The following is a 15,830-nucleotide window of genomic DNA, read 5'->3' on the forward strand; positions in this document are numbered from 1 at the left end:
ACAAAGTAAAATAAAACACAATCAATCCCTGGTCTCTACAACGTGTGTTTAGTCTGGGAAGACAGACTAATACAATTACTGTGATGTAAAGTAGTGAATACTATTGTTATATGTAAAGTGCCATGGAAATATAAATAAGGGCAGATGAGAAGAAGTTACAGAAGTGATGTTCCTTGAGTAGGGTTTTAAAAGACAGCTAGAAGGTTTTTCAGTAAAGTAATAACCTCAGGTGAAGGCACAGAGCGCAAAAGCTCCAGTATTCTGGAGAAAACAGCAGAGAGTCTAAAACGACTAAAGAAAAGGGATAACGGAATAAAGATAGATGGTGAGAAAGAGATAATAATTGTCAGAAACTGAAGACAAGGGTGTTGTTACACTAGACTGGACAGGCAATATGTTTAATGGTTAAAAATGTGGATCTAGAGTTGTAATATTGGAATCCATATCTTATCTCTACCACTACTTTATGTTTAGCCTTGAGTAAGTCATTTAATCTCTTTGTGTTTAAGTTTTCTAATCTGTCAAATGGCAATAATGATACTTGTCTTGTGTAGGATTGTTTTGAGGGTTGAGAGAGCTGATATATGTAAACTGATGAGAGTAGTTCCTGGCATACAATGAGTATCATGTAAGGGTTATTCCAGGGATGAAATTACAAGTAACACAGTGTTCATTTCAGGCAGTAGCTTGAAAAGGAAACTATAAATGAAAAATATCTTAAGTTTCCAGGTACTGAATTCATTTGTTGTTCTCAGATGAGTAGGCGTTCTATAAAATGGTAAGATATGTACTTCGGAAAGGTAGATCCAATTTAAGGAAAGGGAAAATAAATCTAAAACACAACTGGATAAAAATAAATAACTGGCCAGAGTGGGACTATTTATTCAGAATAAGTAGATGCTACCAAGTGGCATTTCTCCTTGTATAGTAAAAATAAAGTAAAAAAGGTTGTCATTCTTTAGCAAGAGTATTTTACTTTGCTTCAAATATAAACAAAATATTAGCCAGAAGGGATCTTTGAGGATGGGACAGGAGGCAGCAGGGTCCAAGGACAGATATTTTGCTAGTGTTGGAATATGTAGAAGAACCCTCTGAAGAGGAAGATACCAATTGCAAATGCAGCTCTCCCTTGCTAATGAAACACATCTAGCCCCTTGATGCTCTCAAGTAGCCATTGTCTATCCCTCATCCTTCTAGAGATCTGCTCAACAATCATTGGATAGACTTTTCAAATAATTGTACTCCCTATTGTGACTGCTCTGTGTTCTGCTGAAATAGAAGTGAACCTTGCTTCCCCACCCACTTAACTCAGGGGTTTCACTTGATAGAACTTGATTTGAATTCTGGTTTTTACTACTTAATAGCTGTGTAATTTAGAGCAAGTCACTAAAATTCTCTGAGCTCCCGCTTCCTCATCTGTAAAATTAGAATAAACATGGTTCCTGTATTACAAAGTTGTAATAATAAATACATGAAACATTTATCTGTAAAGTGCTTGGCACATTGTTTGAGATATTTGTTCCTTGTCCTTTCCTTTCCCTTTTTACCTGGGCATTCCAAATATTCCTTGTTCTCATTTTAGCTTCTAGTGGGGGCTTTGTACTCTCTAATAACAAGAGTAATAGAGATAAAGAAAAGTCAGTTCTTAGACAATGAAGAATAGTGGCTTTTTAAGCATCTATACCATAACATTATTGTAGAGATATTTTGGTATAGCTACTAATGTCAAAATAGGAGATACTAAGATATTTGGCAGAAATTTTTCTTCAACACAAGAAATATTAATAAAATGTGATGAGAACTATGTAAAAAAATCTACACATTCACGTATATACAGATAGACAGACAGACAGATATCTGTTTGTCTATTACTGGGGGTTGAAACCAGGACTTTTATACTGAGTTGTATCCCCAGCTTTTAAAAAAATTGAAACAGTGTCATACTAACTTGCTCAAGTTAGGCTCAAATTTGTGATTCTCCTGCCTCAGACTTCTAGAGAGCTATTATTATTGGTGTGTGCTACCATGCCCAGATATTCATTCATACATTTAATGTGAAAATATATGTGCACATTTATATATTTAAAAATTGGAAAGGAACAAGGAAAACTGAAAACATTTTGTTAGAACAGTAAAAGTATGTTGTTTCAGAGTTATCTTTATATTATTGTACCTGTTGAGGAGGCATCTCTTTTCTTGACATAAATAAATCTCCTTACCCTCTTTCCAAAAGAGCAGCAGGAGGCCAGGGTGCCGGAGTAAAGGGAATGGCACAGTGGGAATAACATGCCCCCATCTCATCTGTCCTTCTGCCCAGCCTTCCATTAACCATCATGATCTACCAGAGGCCGGAGCTTCCTATCTGTCGTGCTTCAGTGCCCTTGCATCATTAATATCATCATCTCTACTCTTCTTCTAGGAGTGGATCTTATCGAGGGAGGTATGGAAGAAGTTGTGCATGTTTAGCTGTCAGTCCAAACCTTTTAGAGCCAGCAAGGGACAAAGACAACAATCACTGTGTAATACTCTGGACTTTCTTGGCAGGTGAATACTGCTATGCATGAGGCAAAACTTATGGAAGAATGTGACGAGTTGGTAGAGATCATCCAGCAGAGGAAACAAATGATTGCTGTCAAAATCAAAGAGACAAAGGTAAAGCATAGCATTTCAGTGAGGCCAAGGGAGAGTGGTTTCTTTTTTTTTCACAAATGTCAGAGTCTAATCCTGATGATTACAGTTTGAATTTGGATCATGAAGGCAAGAAGAAATGAGGTAGTAAGGAAACAGGCAAAGAAGAGACAATCCAATAAAAATGATGACAGTTATGGATGCTGGAAATGTTCCCTATCTTTACCTGATTGATTGTTGGTTATATATTGGTTATTAACATCCTTAGGATGTCTGAAGACTCATACAGCAGAGGTGAGCAGAGCTACTAAAAATGGAATAATGCTGAAGTCAGGAAATCAATTAAGAAGGAGTATGGAATGATTCTTAGTATGAGTTGTTGAAGATCAAAATCAGTGAAAGACAGCTCACATGGAAAGAAAGAATGTAATAGATACTGCTAGCAAGAAAAAATAGGAATCATCTCATTTACTAGATGCAAAAGAGGAAGGAGACAGACAAAGGCAATGAATACCCAGTTTAATAACCTGGAAGCTAAAGAATCGTGGTCAAAAGGTCAAGTGTGACTTTCCAAACTACAATGGCTTTAGGTTTATTGGCCTGCTGTTCAACATCAGTGATTATAAACTCATGCTGTGGATACAATATGAAAAGTTACAGGAGCTTGAGTTGATGACCAATATTTTGTGCCATGCTGGATGGTTCCAGCTAACACAGGAATTAAAATTTCCAACAATACAGATTTTTTAATTCAGAGGTATGCATAGAGATACTTATAGAAATACATGCATAGAAGTAGAGATATGAGTAAAGAAAAAATGAAGTATTTTTTGTTAAACATATATGTGAAGATACATTGGTAGTAAAAGTGGTGCTCTCTGAGTGGTATAGTTTCTTTTTATGCTTTTTTATTTTTAAAAGTTTCTAGAGTGAACAAGTATTGCTTTTGCAATTAGAAAAATTAATGTTATCAATACAAACAGGAGGGAGATAACTGATAGCTTGTGAATGAGTACAATGCAAATGAGCAAGCTGTAGATTGGAAAAGGAGGGGTTGGCAAGAGAGACTTAGCAGGTAGGGTGAGAAGGTGAGTGGTTAGTACAGTGATCCTGGGATATTAATAAGCATTATTTGTAGAATCACTACAGCAGGTCTCCTTCATGTTGTTTTATTGTTTTTAATTAGGCACTGTATATTTTATCTTGATTTTTCTTTTACTAATTCCTTTAAGGTTATGAAACTGAGAAAACTGGCCCAGCAGGTTGCTAATTGCCGTCAGTGTCTTGAAAGGTCTACAGTTCTCATTAACCAAGCTGAGCATATCCTAAAAGAAAATGACCAGGCCCGGTTTCTACAGTCTGCAAAAAATATTGCTGAGAGGTAGGTTCCTCATATTTCTTTGAAATGCTTGATTTTGTGTAAAGGGGCCAATTTAAAGTCATTTATTTTTTTTCAGGCATACCTGAAGATTTAACCAACTAGGGAATTATTGAGGCTTAGTGGTAAATTCACAGTTAAATCCTTGTGGATTTCTAGACTCTTCTTTCCATCTTTGTAGCCTATCAGTTCATTTAATGCACAACCAAGCAAGAGGCCTATCTTCCTCATGCTCAAAAAGAGCTTGAGCTGAGATAGTGGTGGTGGGGGGCAGAAAAAGTTTTGGTTACAGTGCTAGGTGTGTGTCTTTCCTGTCCATGTGTAGCTTCTGTTGCTTTCCTTAGTTCTTCACTTAGTTCTCCATAGGGGAAAAATACATTTTATATACGTACATAGGGAATTTTTTAAAATATAGAGTGGTTTATTAGGGTGGTTCTAAGGATTAACTGTGGAGCCAGGATGACTGGCCACACCCAGCATCCTGTTTCTCTGAACAGTACTCCTGCTAGGCAGTGGCTCTGGCCTCAGGCAGGAAAGCCTCCTAGCATTTTATCAGGTGCTGCTGTCTGTACTAATCATTTTAAGTTCTTGATGATAACAGTTTTAATGCATTCATTCTTTCTCAAATCTTTCCACTTCTTTTTCAATTGGTTTAGAGATCTGTTCAAAATCTCTTTCTCCTTATTGTACTTTTACCTCCCACTCTCTTATTTCATTTTTAGCTTGCTGTATTTTATCTGGTTTGTTAGCACCCATCATTTTTGCCTCAGTTTCACATGTTTTGAGTGTCTTCCCATTTTTGCCAGCACTTCATCCACTCAAAGACACCTTTCAACCTTTTAAACTCCCTTTAAACTCATCTCTGTTTCAGATCAAATGTATTCATCTCAAAATTCCAACTAAACCTGCAACTCTTCCTCTTATATTCTGCAAGTGCCCTCATACTTTACAGATAATGGTGGATACAAAATGATGAATTCTTCAACTGTTCATATCAAACTGCTGGACATACCTATGTCCATATCCATTACTTCCACCTGCCTTCTAGTTATAATGGAAGAAATGTCCTGCATTGATTATTTGACCATGTGTCCTTATTTTTTCATAGCTTTAGTCTCTCCCCCTCTATGATTGATTTCAAACTCAATTTGAAACTCCCTAACATCTGTCCTACTAAAAACGAAAACATAAAACTCCATTACTTTTCTTTGGCTCATATCTCCACTACCTGTCACCTTATCCCTCTCCCTGCTTTCATAGCAAACTCCTCCTGAGTTTCCATTTCCTCATCCTATTTTACTCTTATCTGTATCAAAGTTTATGTCAAAGTGATATTTTGTACATATTTAGAAAGTAATTTAACTCTAAACCATATTGCAAGAAATGTCAATTGCCCATCTCGAATTTCAGCTCTCCAACAACAGCAACAATAATATTGAGCACTTATTTTGTGTTAGGCACTGTTGTAGGCCTTTAAAATAATGATACATGTCCATCAGACAACCCTATGAGTAAACACTGCTATTATCCTCATTTGACAAATGAGACAACAAAACTCAAAGAGATCAAACAATTTGCTGAGATCATTCAACTAGTCAGGACAGAGGCAGGGTTAAAATAATGGGTGGCTAGGGCTGTCACCTACATTTTTACAACAAAGCTATGAAATTTCAACTCTATTAGATATTTCTATTGGTATGACCTTTACGTGTCTAAATATCATCCTTACATGCTATTTTTTCTATCGATTGACTGACTGATTGATTGAGACAGGGTCTCCCAATGCAGTTCAGGCTGGCTTTGAACTCTCTATGTAGCCCGGGCTGGGTTCGAACTCATGGAGATCCTCCTGCCTCAGTTTCTCAGTGCTGAGATAATAGGTGCATGCCACCTTGCCTGGCATTCCTTTTTTTTTTCTGTTTTATATATTGTTGGTTGACTTCTACAAGTTTGGCAAGAAATTCTTCTAATTTCTCATCTTTCTCCTCTATTCTCCTTTTCCTCTTTTATACTGGAAATTGAACCCAGTGGTGCTCTACCACCGAGCTACATGCCTTTTTTATTTTGAGACAAGTTCTAAGTTGCCCAGCCTGGTGTCAAACTCACAGTTCTCTTGTTTCAGTCTTCTGAGTAGGTGTGTACTGCCTCACATTGTTCCCTTAAAATTTTTTTTGGCAATATTTCTTTTATTTAAGGGAGGGAGCTCCAACTACATATGTATCAGGATGCTTGAAGTTGCCTTAAGGGTTGCTCTGGCACTGAGCGTCTCTGTTTTTTGAGACAGGGTCACCCAAACTAGACATGAAATTATGATCTTCCTAAGTCAGCCTCCAGAGTAGCTGGGATTACAGGCATGCACCAAATTACTCAGCATTTTTTTTTTAGATAGGGTCTTGCTTTGCCTTTCCGGCTGACCTTGAGCTCACTTTGTAGTCCAGGATGGTCTCGAGCTCTCAATTATCCTCCTGCTTCAGCCTCCCAAATGCTGAAGTTATCGGAGTGTGCCTTCATGCCCAGCTACACTCAGTTTTTTAAAAATTCTTTCCAAAATCTTTGTGTTTCTATTGCTATTTCTTCAAATTAATTTTTATATAATGTAATCTACCATTAACCCCTCCAGTGTATTTTCATCTCAGATATTATAGTTTCATCTCTATCAATTTGATTTGAATCTTTAAAAATAACTTCTATATCTCTAAGATATTTATCTTTTCCTATAGTTTTTGAACATATGGGATAGAATTATAATAGCTGTTTTAATTCCCTTGCCTGATAGTTTTAACATCTGTGTCAGATCTTGATTGGTTGCTTTTTCTTTTTTTCATTTTTAAAAAATTCTTTTTTTTCTTTGTCTTTTTGAGACAGGGTTTCATTATGCAGCCGAGACTGACCTTGAACTCACTAGTATCTCAGGCTGGCCTCGAACTCACAGTGATCCTCCTGCCTCAGCCTCCCGAGTGCTGGGATTAGAAATATATACCACCAAGTCCAACCTAAAAAATTCTTTTAAACATTAAAAATTGACTTTTATTAATGTACGTTTGCATTACCTAACAACTACTTTCATTGCAGGAAGTTGGTACACGTACCTGACACATCTTTGGTTCCCCTTTTCATGGGGGACCAAACAACTCCCTCCCCCTTCCTCAACCTCTTGGTCCCCTTCCCATTTTCAAAAGATCTATCTCCAAGTTTCCTCTTACCCATTTTTATATTGCTCGTTAAGGATTAGTTGATTTTTCTCATTATGGATTATACTTTATTAATTCTTTGTATGTCTAGTAATTATTGATTATGTGCCAGGCTTTATGGCTTTTATTTTTTTAATTGCTGGTTTTTCCCACTTTTTGAACCCAAAACTTTGTGCATGCTAGGCAAGTGTTCTACCATTGAGCTATATCCCAGGCCCTATATTTTTGTATAATTATAAATATCAAGTTTTGTTTTAGAATACAGTTATGTTACTCAGAAATAGCTTGATCCTTTCAAGTCTTATTTTTAAAATTTGTTAGGTGAAGGGCTAGGGGTGTGCTCATTAGTCAAGTGCCTGCAGATATGCACAAAACCCTGAGATCCGCCCTCACCACTGCCAAGATATGTTGGGTGAGATCAGAGCCGTGTTTAGAGACAATTTTTGCACACTTTAGAGTATGTTAGCCAGAGTCCCATGAATTGTGATATTTTCTAGCCTAGCTGGTGGGAGCAGACACTGCTCACCATATCTGATCATGTCTGAATACTAAAAATTGTTCCCTGTAGTCTTTTTGGGTGGCTGCTTCACTAACACTGGCTGGTTTCCTCATATGCTTTAATTGATCAATGTTCTGTTGAATACTTAATGAAAACCTTCTGAAGGCCTCCAGAAATTTCCCTCTGTAAGTTTTTCCTCTCTGATACTCCCATCGCATGAATTCCAGCCAACTTAGTTTTCCTAAAGTCTCAACTCTGTTTCTTTAATTATAGTGAGACTGTCAGGCTTTGCTTTATTTAATTTCTTCTTTCTGTACAGATTTTTACAAATGTTATTTTAAAAAGAACAAAATTTCATAATCAAATAATAAGAAAATAAAAATACTTCTCTCTATATATGCTAACTTGTTTCATTTGTACTACTAGTTTATTTTAGGTAGTTGAAAAGAAAGTTTTTCTGGGTGTGGTGGCACACACCTATAATCCAAGCACTCTGGAAATTAAGGCAAGAGGATTACTGTAAATATAAGGCCTGCCTGGGCTCCATAATGAGACCATGTGTCATCACTCACCCCCACCCCCACCCCCCAAAAAACAGAAAAAAAGGGAAAGTTTCGTGTTATTACCTGTTTGTTTTGTGTAAGACATCTTTGGTTTATGTCTTGTACTCTGAGTAGTTACTCTGAAGATCATGGTAGATGTAATAACTACTGTTATTCCTGCATAGTTTTAATCTCAACTTTTTGAAACAAATTCTCTCATGGTACCTTTAGAAAGAATATATAGGAGGTAAAGTTTTGAGAACTTTTGTATAAAAATATGTTACATTGATTTTCAATTTGAAGTAAATTTCTTTTATAATTCCAAAAGCATAAATCCGTTGTCTCTAGTGTTATATTAAGAAATTCACTACCATTTTAATTCATGATCTTTTGATATGACTTATATTTTAAAATACAAAAGTTTTAAAATTTAGTATTTTCTAAGTCATAGTTGGATACAGTAATGGAGTATAATATGATGCTTTAATATTTCTACAAAATATGAAATGATTAATCAAGCTCTTTAACACATACTTCACTTCTTTTTTTGGTGGGCTATTTGAAATTTGCTCTTAGCTCTTTTAAAATATACAATATGTTATTATTGACTGTAGTCACTTTGCTATGCAGTAGATATTCAAAACTTATTCCTTGTGTCTAGCTGAAATTTTGTACCTTTTGAGAGCCAACTCCCAATTCCCTTTGTCTCTTTCTGCACAAGTTTCTGGTAACACTATTTTATTCTCTATTTCTCTCTCTAATGTAGGACTGACTTTTTAGATTTCACATATAAGTGAGATCATGTGGTATATGTCTTTCTGTGCCTAGCTTATTTCACTTAGCATAATGTCCTCTGGCTTCATCCATGCTGTCACAAATCATGAGATTTTCTTTTTAAGGCAGAATAATATTTCATGTTATATTCATGATATTTCATTTATGCATCATATTTTCTTCATGTTTTCCTCTAGTCACAGGATCTTAGTTTGATTGTATATCTTGACTGTTGTGAATAATGCTGTAATAAACATATGCACGCATGTCTCTCTTCAACATATTATTTGTAATTCCTTTTGATATAAACTGAGAAATGGGATTCTCAGATCATATAATAGTTTGTTAAGGAACCTGCATTCAGTTTGCTACAATGGCTTCACTGATTTATTGTCCTAGTTACTTTTTACATTGCTGAAAAAAAAGTGCAGGTTAAGGGAGGAGAGGTTTATTTGGCTCACAGTTTGTAGAGGTTTCAGTCCACAACTGGCTGGCTTCAAGGCAGGGTGTCATGGCAGAGGGGCATCCCAGAGGAGAAACAGTTTGCAACATGGCAGGACTGAAAGAAGGCAAAAAGCAAGATCTATTTTGTTGTGTATGAATTCATTGTGTGTGAATATATGGACAACTATTTACAAGAAAACAAGAGACAATATGATAGCCAGTGATGATTTCCTGTTGCCTTGCTTTGAAATCTGTTACTTACATTGTTTTCTTCTAACCTGCTTTGTTCTGTTTTGTTCTGTTTCGTTTTACTCTCTTTAAAATAAAATGAAATTTAAAAAAAATAAAAAAAGAAGGCAGAAAGTGGTTAGCAGCAATAGCAGGAAGCCTCCTTTCTGCCCCTTGTTCAGGCTACCCACCCTTTGGGCTGGTAGCATTCACACCCAGGGTGGACACCCTTATTCGTAGCATCACAAGCTTAATCCCAGCATCACACACCCTAGATACAGCCATCTCCAAAAAGCCCCACCTGTGACACATGAGATTTTGAGTGGACATTGAGATACAAGCCATGACACTTACATTCTCTCCAACGGTGTAGAAGTGTTCCCAAGTTTCACCAAGATTCACATTGGTTGTGTATTACTGATTATTCACTTTTGCTGGACACTCAATGAATCATTTCAATCTGAAGGTAAATGATCTTCAGTTCTAGAAATTTTTATGTTATTATTTAGTAATATTTGACTCCCTTTTACCCTCTTCTTTTATTTTTTTAGAATTCCAATTAGTCAGATATTGGCCACCCTAGATTTGTCCTCTTAATTTAAAAAATATGTTTCCTAAATTCTGTGACTTTGTTCTTCTGTTTTAGTACCAAAGATATTTCCTTATTTTTTTGTCCAGTTTCTTTATTGAAAAATGAATTTAAGCCGTCACATTTTTGTTTACAAAAACCCTTTGTTGATACATGTTTCTTTTTAGCACTCAAATATTTCTTTGTGGACATAAACCATTTTGTTTTCCAAGAATATTTCCTATTTTAAAAGCTTCCTTTAGATTCCTGCATTGTCGTAGTTTCCCCCATGTTACTTTTTTCTTTTGATTTTAGTTCTTATCCTTTTCTAAATGTGTAGCAGGCTTTTTTGACCTTAAGCATTAAAAAGCGCTTAACAGCCTTGAGTGGGTGGGTCCAATTGTTTGTCCCTTGATGAATTTTGCTATCGTATTAAAAGGGGGAGTGTTAGTTTATTTATTCATTTTATTAAAGGACCTCCCAACTGTTGGTTATATATGTGTTTTTTTCTTGGGTCAGTTTTCCCTGGAGGCAATCCTCCAGTCTCCTGCTATTGGTCAGGGTGAAGGTTGTGAGCCTAGATGCCCGCATTCTGGGAGTCAAATAGACAAGGGAGCAGAGACTTTTGGGATGATTTTAGTATGTCAAAGCTCTGCAGAAAGTAAAGTCTACGGCCATACCACCCTGAATGCACTCGATCTCATCTGATCTCGGAAGCTAAGCAGAGTCAGGCCTGGTTAGTATTTGGATGTGAGAAAGTAAACTTTTATCATCTGGCAGTCTGAGGGAAGGGATATCTCTATTGAATGGAGGTCTTGTTCCTCCTAAAAATTTTCAACTTTGAGTCACTAAGTCAGTTTGATATTGGCTTCCTGATCTACCTTTCTCTGGCCTGTTGTTGGCTACCACACATCCATCCCTTTCTGGCTTTAGAACATTTTTTGAAATACTTTGAATTGCTGGCATCCTTTTCCATATTTTTTGTCCTTGTGGGTTTATAATGTTCCATTTTTGTAATTTCAATAAGATTTCTTGAAAGCAGAGATAAAAATATATATCTAAACTACTATATTTGATTATATTCAGCTAATATTCAACATCTGAACTGTTTTCTCACTTCTATATCAAAGTACTTTTCAAGTTCACCAAATTTTATTAATAAACATAATAGATACTCCTTTGTTCTATGTCACTCTTTATCTTACTTCATGTTTTAGTAGCCTTTGTCCCTACTGACCATTTTTACTTGAAATCACTCTGCCCTTAACTTTCATATATATTCCTGGTTTCCTAATCTGTTTGGTTTTGCCTGTGTGAGCAAACCTTCATTGAACTATTCTTTTAATGTTATCATTCTTCCTGATTATGTTTTTAGATATTTTCCTGTCTTGCTGCACATTTGCATTGTAAACCCTTTAGCTCCTAGGACTTTATTACCATTGAATTAACATCAGTTATCGTGTTGAGGATTCCCAAATGTCTGTGTCAATCTTCTTTCCATAGGTTCAAGTACAGCTTATGGCAGTGGTAATCAAACCTTTGGCACCTGTGTTGTGTGTCTTTGCAAACAATACCTGTTGCTGCTTGTTGCAGATTGGGCGCACATCTCTAAAAGGTTAGCCATCACTGGCCTATAGTGTAGGTAGAAAATTGGCAATCTATATGGTACGACTTATCTAACTTAAGTATTTTTCTCACTAGACTCTGATAGGGTCTGAAATTCTTTCTTGCCATTACTCATTGTATAGTGTTAAGAGGTATGTCTTCAGATAAAGTAAAATATTAGCTGAGAAACAAGTCCTCTTCTCCTTACAAGTGGCACTTATATTATCTCTAATAGAGATCAAGGCCTTGAGAGACACTAGTAAGATGCTGATGTTGTGTTTTAACACAGAAAGACAGGTGTGTGTGTGTGTGTGTGTGTGTGTGTGTGTGTGTGGTATCATTCTATAATGTCATTCTTAGTTCATTGTCAACCTTTCAGCTACCATTTGAGAATATACTACAGTAGCTTGATTTCAAGATATTGTTTTTCACAAACATAAGGTCATGTCATATATACTACAGTATAACTTACATCTGAAACTTTAATATATCACAGACATCTCTTGTATCATTGTGGAACCTGATTTCCAATGGCCCCATTGTATTTCATCTGTTGATATATAATAAAGTTAACTCAATTTTCATTGTTAGACTATTAATTTACACATACCAGGTTGAGTACCATTGTAGTTGTATCTTTGTGTATATCTCAATTGTTTCCTTAGTAAAAAATTTCTGAAGTAGGGCTATAATGTCAAAGAATTTTCGATTTTAAACTTTGTTAGTTTTTTGATACAGTGCATACTGACCTTAAACTCATTATACTGACTCAGTCTCTTAAGTTCTATGATTATAGGCATATATCTTCATACTTGGCTAATTTTAATATTTAATGATAAATTAGCCTCCAGAATGCATCAATTTTAGTCTTAATTGAACTATGTAGGCATTACTTAATATAACAATAAAAAGTTCTTGTATTGTCATTATTCATAATTAAAATTCCCATTTTAATTTACATTTGTTTGATTTCTCATATAGTTTGACTTTTAATGTGGTTTTGACCACTTGTTTTCATCTTTTTTGAATTAAATCTTTGCGTTTCATTTATCTGCACTCCTGTTATTATTTTACTTCTTGCTTATACATAGACACTTTAATATTTAATGTTCTTTAGCTGGGTGTAGTGGCGCATGCCTGTAATCCCAGCACTTGGAAGGCTGATGCAGGAGGATCGCTGCAAGTTCAAGGCCATTCTGGGTTACGTAGTGAGTTAAAGGCCAGCCTGAACTGCATAGTGAGACCTTGTCTCAAAAAAATTGGTCTGCTTCTTTCCAATTTCGACTTTTTCTAATCCAATTATTATAATATAATTAATAATACTCTTCTTAAAACATAAGTTTGAGTATAATACTCCTGCTTAAAATGCTTTAGTGACTTCCATTATTCTTAAAATACAGGGAAAAATTTGCAACATGGCCCATAAATCCCTACCATGACTTTGTCTCATTCTCTAGATTTCTAGCAAGAAATAACATACATATCCAAAATAGTCTTTGCATAGGTAAATCTTATTCATCATGCAGGTCATTGTCTTCCTTGGAGTAGATTTTTTTCCTTAGAACCCATCTCCCTGCTAGGTTATTGATGTGTTTTCTGTACTTCCTATGTATGGCTATTTAATGCCTGTATCTTCCATGATCTGTGCGTTCTGTGAGGGCAAGGACTATAGCAAGCTTGTTTTCTCTGTGTATCTCTGATGATTGGCACATTAGTTGTGCTTACTAAGTATTGTGTGGCTAGGTGGATGGATGAGAGGAAGGAAAACTGAGGAAACCAGAAAGAAATTATAGGAGCCCAATTTTCTGGTTTAAGTCTTACCTTAAAGAAGTTAACTCCTTACTCACTAAATACTAGAAGACTGGCTATTCAATGTGAGACCTTAAAATTATACTGAATTAGTCTTTCACTTGTTTATACTGGCTTGCAGTTTATTCCTGAAACATCTCTATTTTCAAAAATAGCCAAGATATATTTTTCATAGGTCTTAGCAGGTTATATGTGCATGAGGTTATATACTGTTCATCTCCCAACCCCTGTACAACTGATCTTCCTATACTCTATGCCTCTTCTTTCCACTTTAACCAATCTATTCTTGAAAAATTAATGTTTCTTTAAATCCTGTCATTTGCGTATCTAAGGATCTTCATTGGCTTTGATTCAGAAGTCTGATAAAGGATTTAAACATGTATATATTGGAAAAGCTCTGCAGACAGTTCTGATGTGTAACCACGGTTAAGAGTTTTTGAAGTATATAAAGTATATACAAGTTTAAAAAGTGGTCTCTTTAAGCATGGTGATACACACTTACAATCTCAGCCACTCAGGAATTTGAGGAAGGAGGATTGAAAATTTGATGCCAGGCTAGGCAGTTTAGGGACAGCTTGGCTCAAAATAAAATATAAAAAGGGTTGGGGATATAACTCAGTGGTAGAGTGCTTGTGCAGCATGACATAAGGCCCGGGCTCAGTCCAGAAGGGGAAAGGGCAAAGTGGAGGGGAGAAGGAAAGATGATTATGGGTATAGGGCTTAGAGTCAATATATAGAGGTTTAATTATATTTTGGGCTTCACTAATAGTATGATCTTGGGCAAGTTACTTAGCTTTACAGTATGTCATCAATTCACTTGCAAAATGAAAATAACATCTACTACACAGGTCTACAGCAAGGAAGGGATTAGATAATGTATGTGAAGTACATGCACACTGCTTTGCATGCACTAAACACTCAATAAATGTTAATGATTGTATTGTTACTAAACTTTCAGTTATGCATTCATCAACTGTTTATTCACTATGTGTCCAACAGTGTTTTAGAGTCTGTGGAAAATATAAGTACAAAATATGAACCTCACTTTTGAATTTTTTAGAGTCAGTTGGAGAAATAAAATTGTGCATTTACTGAATATTTGTTTATGCATTTTTTATTGGTATCAGGGATCAAACTCACAACTGCGTGCTTGCAAGGCAGGCATTCATGCCGCTGAGCTAAATCTCCAGCCCCAACTACTGAATATTTAATAAAATGATGTATAGACATTACAAAAGATATAACAAAGGGCAGTATTTGGGGAAATATATTAACCTAGCATGTTGGTTCATTGATTAATATGAAAAATTAGTGAGAAAAAAATCAAACTGCTCTTACCAAGCTTTCAGAGGTCTAGTTTTGATGCTGCCTGCCAGATGGAAAATGATGCAGAGGGAGAAAAATCCTTTATTTACTTCTCAAAATTAAGAGAGGATGGGAGAGTCTTTTTGAAGAGTGAACATATGTGAATAAATATGCTGTAACTCTTAATTGGTTCCTGAAGATTAAAATTGAAATGGTTTCCATTGGAAAAGCACAGATAAAATATTTTTACTTCATTACACCAGAAATCAAACACTGAATGAAGGTTGCAAACCGATTTTAATGAATATTGATGTACTTTTTTTTTCCAGAGTTGCTATGGCAACTGCATCTTCTCAAGTTCTGATTCCAGATATCAATTTTAATGATGCCTTTGAAAACTTTGCTTTAGATTTTTCTAGAGAAAAGAAACTATTGGAGGGGCTAGACTATTTAACAGGTACGGAGCTACAATGCTTTTCTTCTCATCTTAATTTGTTTTCTTTTGGTGTGCTTTTAGTTTAAAATACTCTAAAAAGGACAGTATTTACAGTAAAAGTGTTTTTATAATCATTAAAATGATATATATATACCTTTTTAGATAGAATGTGTTTTAGTTCCAGTAACAGAAAAGATAATTTGTCAAATAATTCCGGGGGCAGGATGGATGTATCATATACTGTTAAAGGTAAAACGCAAGAAATTGCTAATGAATTTCTTGCTATGAGCCTATCAGTTGTATATTTTTGCTTGATAGAAAGGTAGAACTCAGATGGGAATTAGAGAATATTAGACAATGTACTACATGGGAACAGATCCTACGCAAACTGTTTCAAGGAAACTTAGACACCAGCAGGCCAGT

At 35.6% G+C, this 15,830-nt stretch overlaps 1 protein-coding gene across 5 annotated transcripts in view; it reads left to right on the top strand.

Moving 5' to 3' along the window:
- Window positions 1-15,830, top strand: part of Mid2 (midline 2) — a 91,731-nt gene that overhangs the window by 60,812 nt on the left and 15,089 nt on the right. For all 5 annotated transcript variants that reach the window (XM_005002708.4, XM_005002709.4, XM_063246261.1 and 2 more), the window contains 3 exons: window positions 2,545-2,652; window positions 3,861-4,009; window positions 15,301-15,428. In XM_005002708.4, coding sequence (XP_005002765.1) covers window positions 2,545-2,652; window positions 3,861-4,009; window positions 15,301-15,428 — 385 coding nt within the window. The remainder of the gene's footprint in view (window positions 1-2,544; window positions 2,653-3,860; window positions 4,010-15,300; window positions 15,429-15,830) is intronic.

This window comes from Cavia porcellus, unplaced genomic scaffold (assembly GCF_034190915.1).
Source record: "Cavia porcellus strain 051 isolate PalLab524CR breed Dunkin Hartley unplaced genomic scaffold, mCavPor4.1 scaffold_3, whole genome shotgun sequence".
Lineage (NCBI taxonomy): Eukaryota > Metazoa > Chordata > Mammalia > Rodentia > Caviidae > Cavia > Cavia porcellus.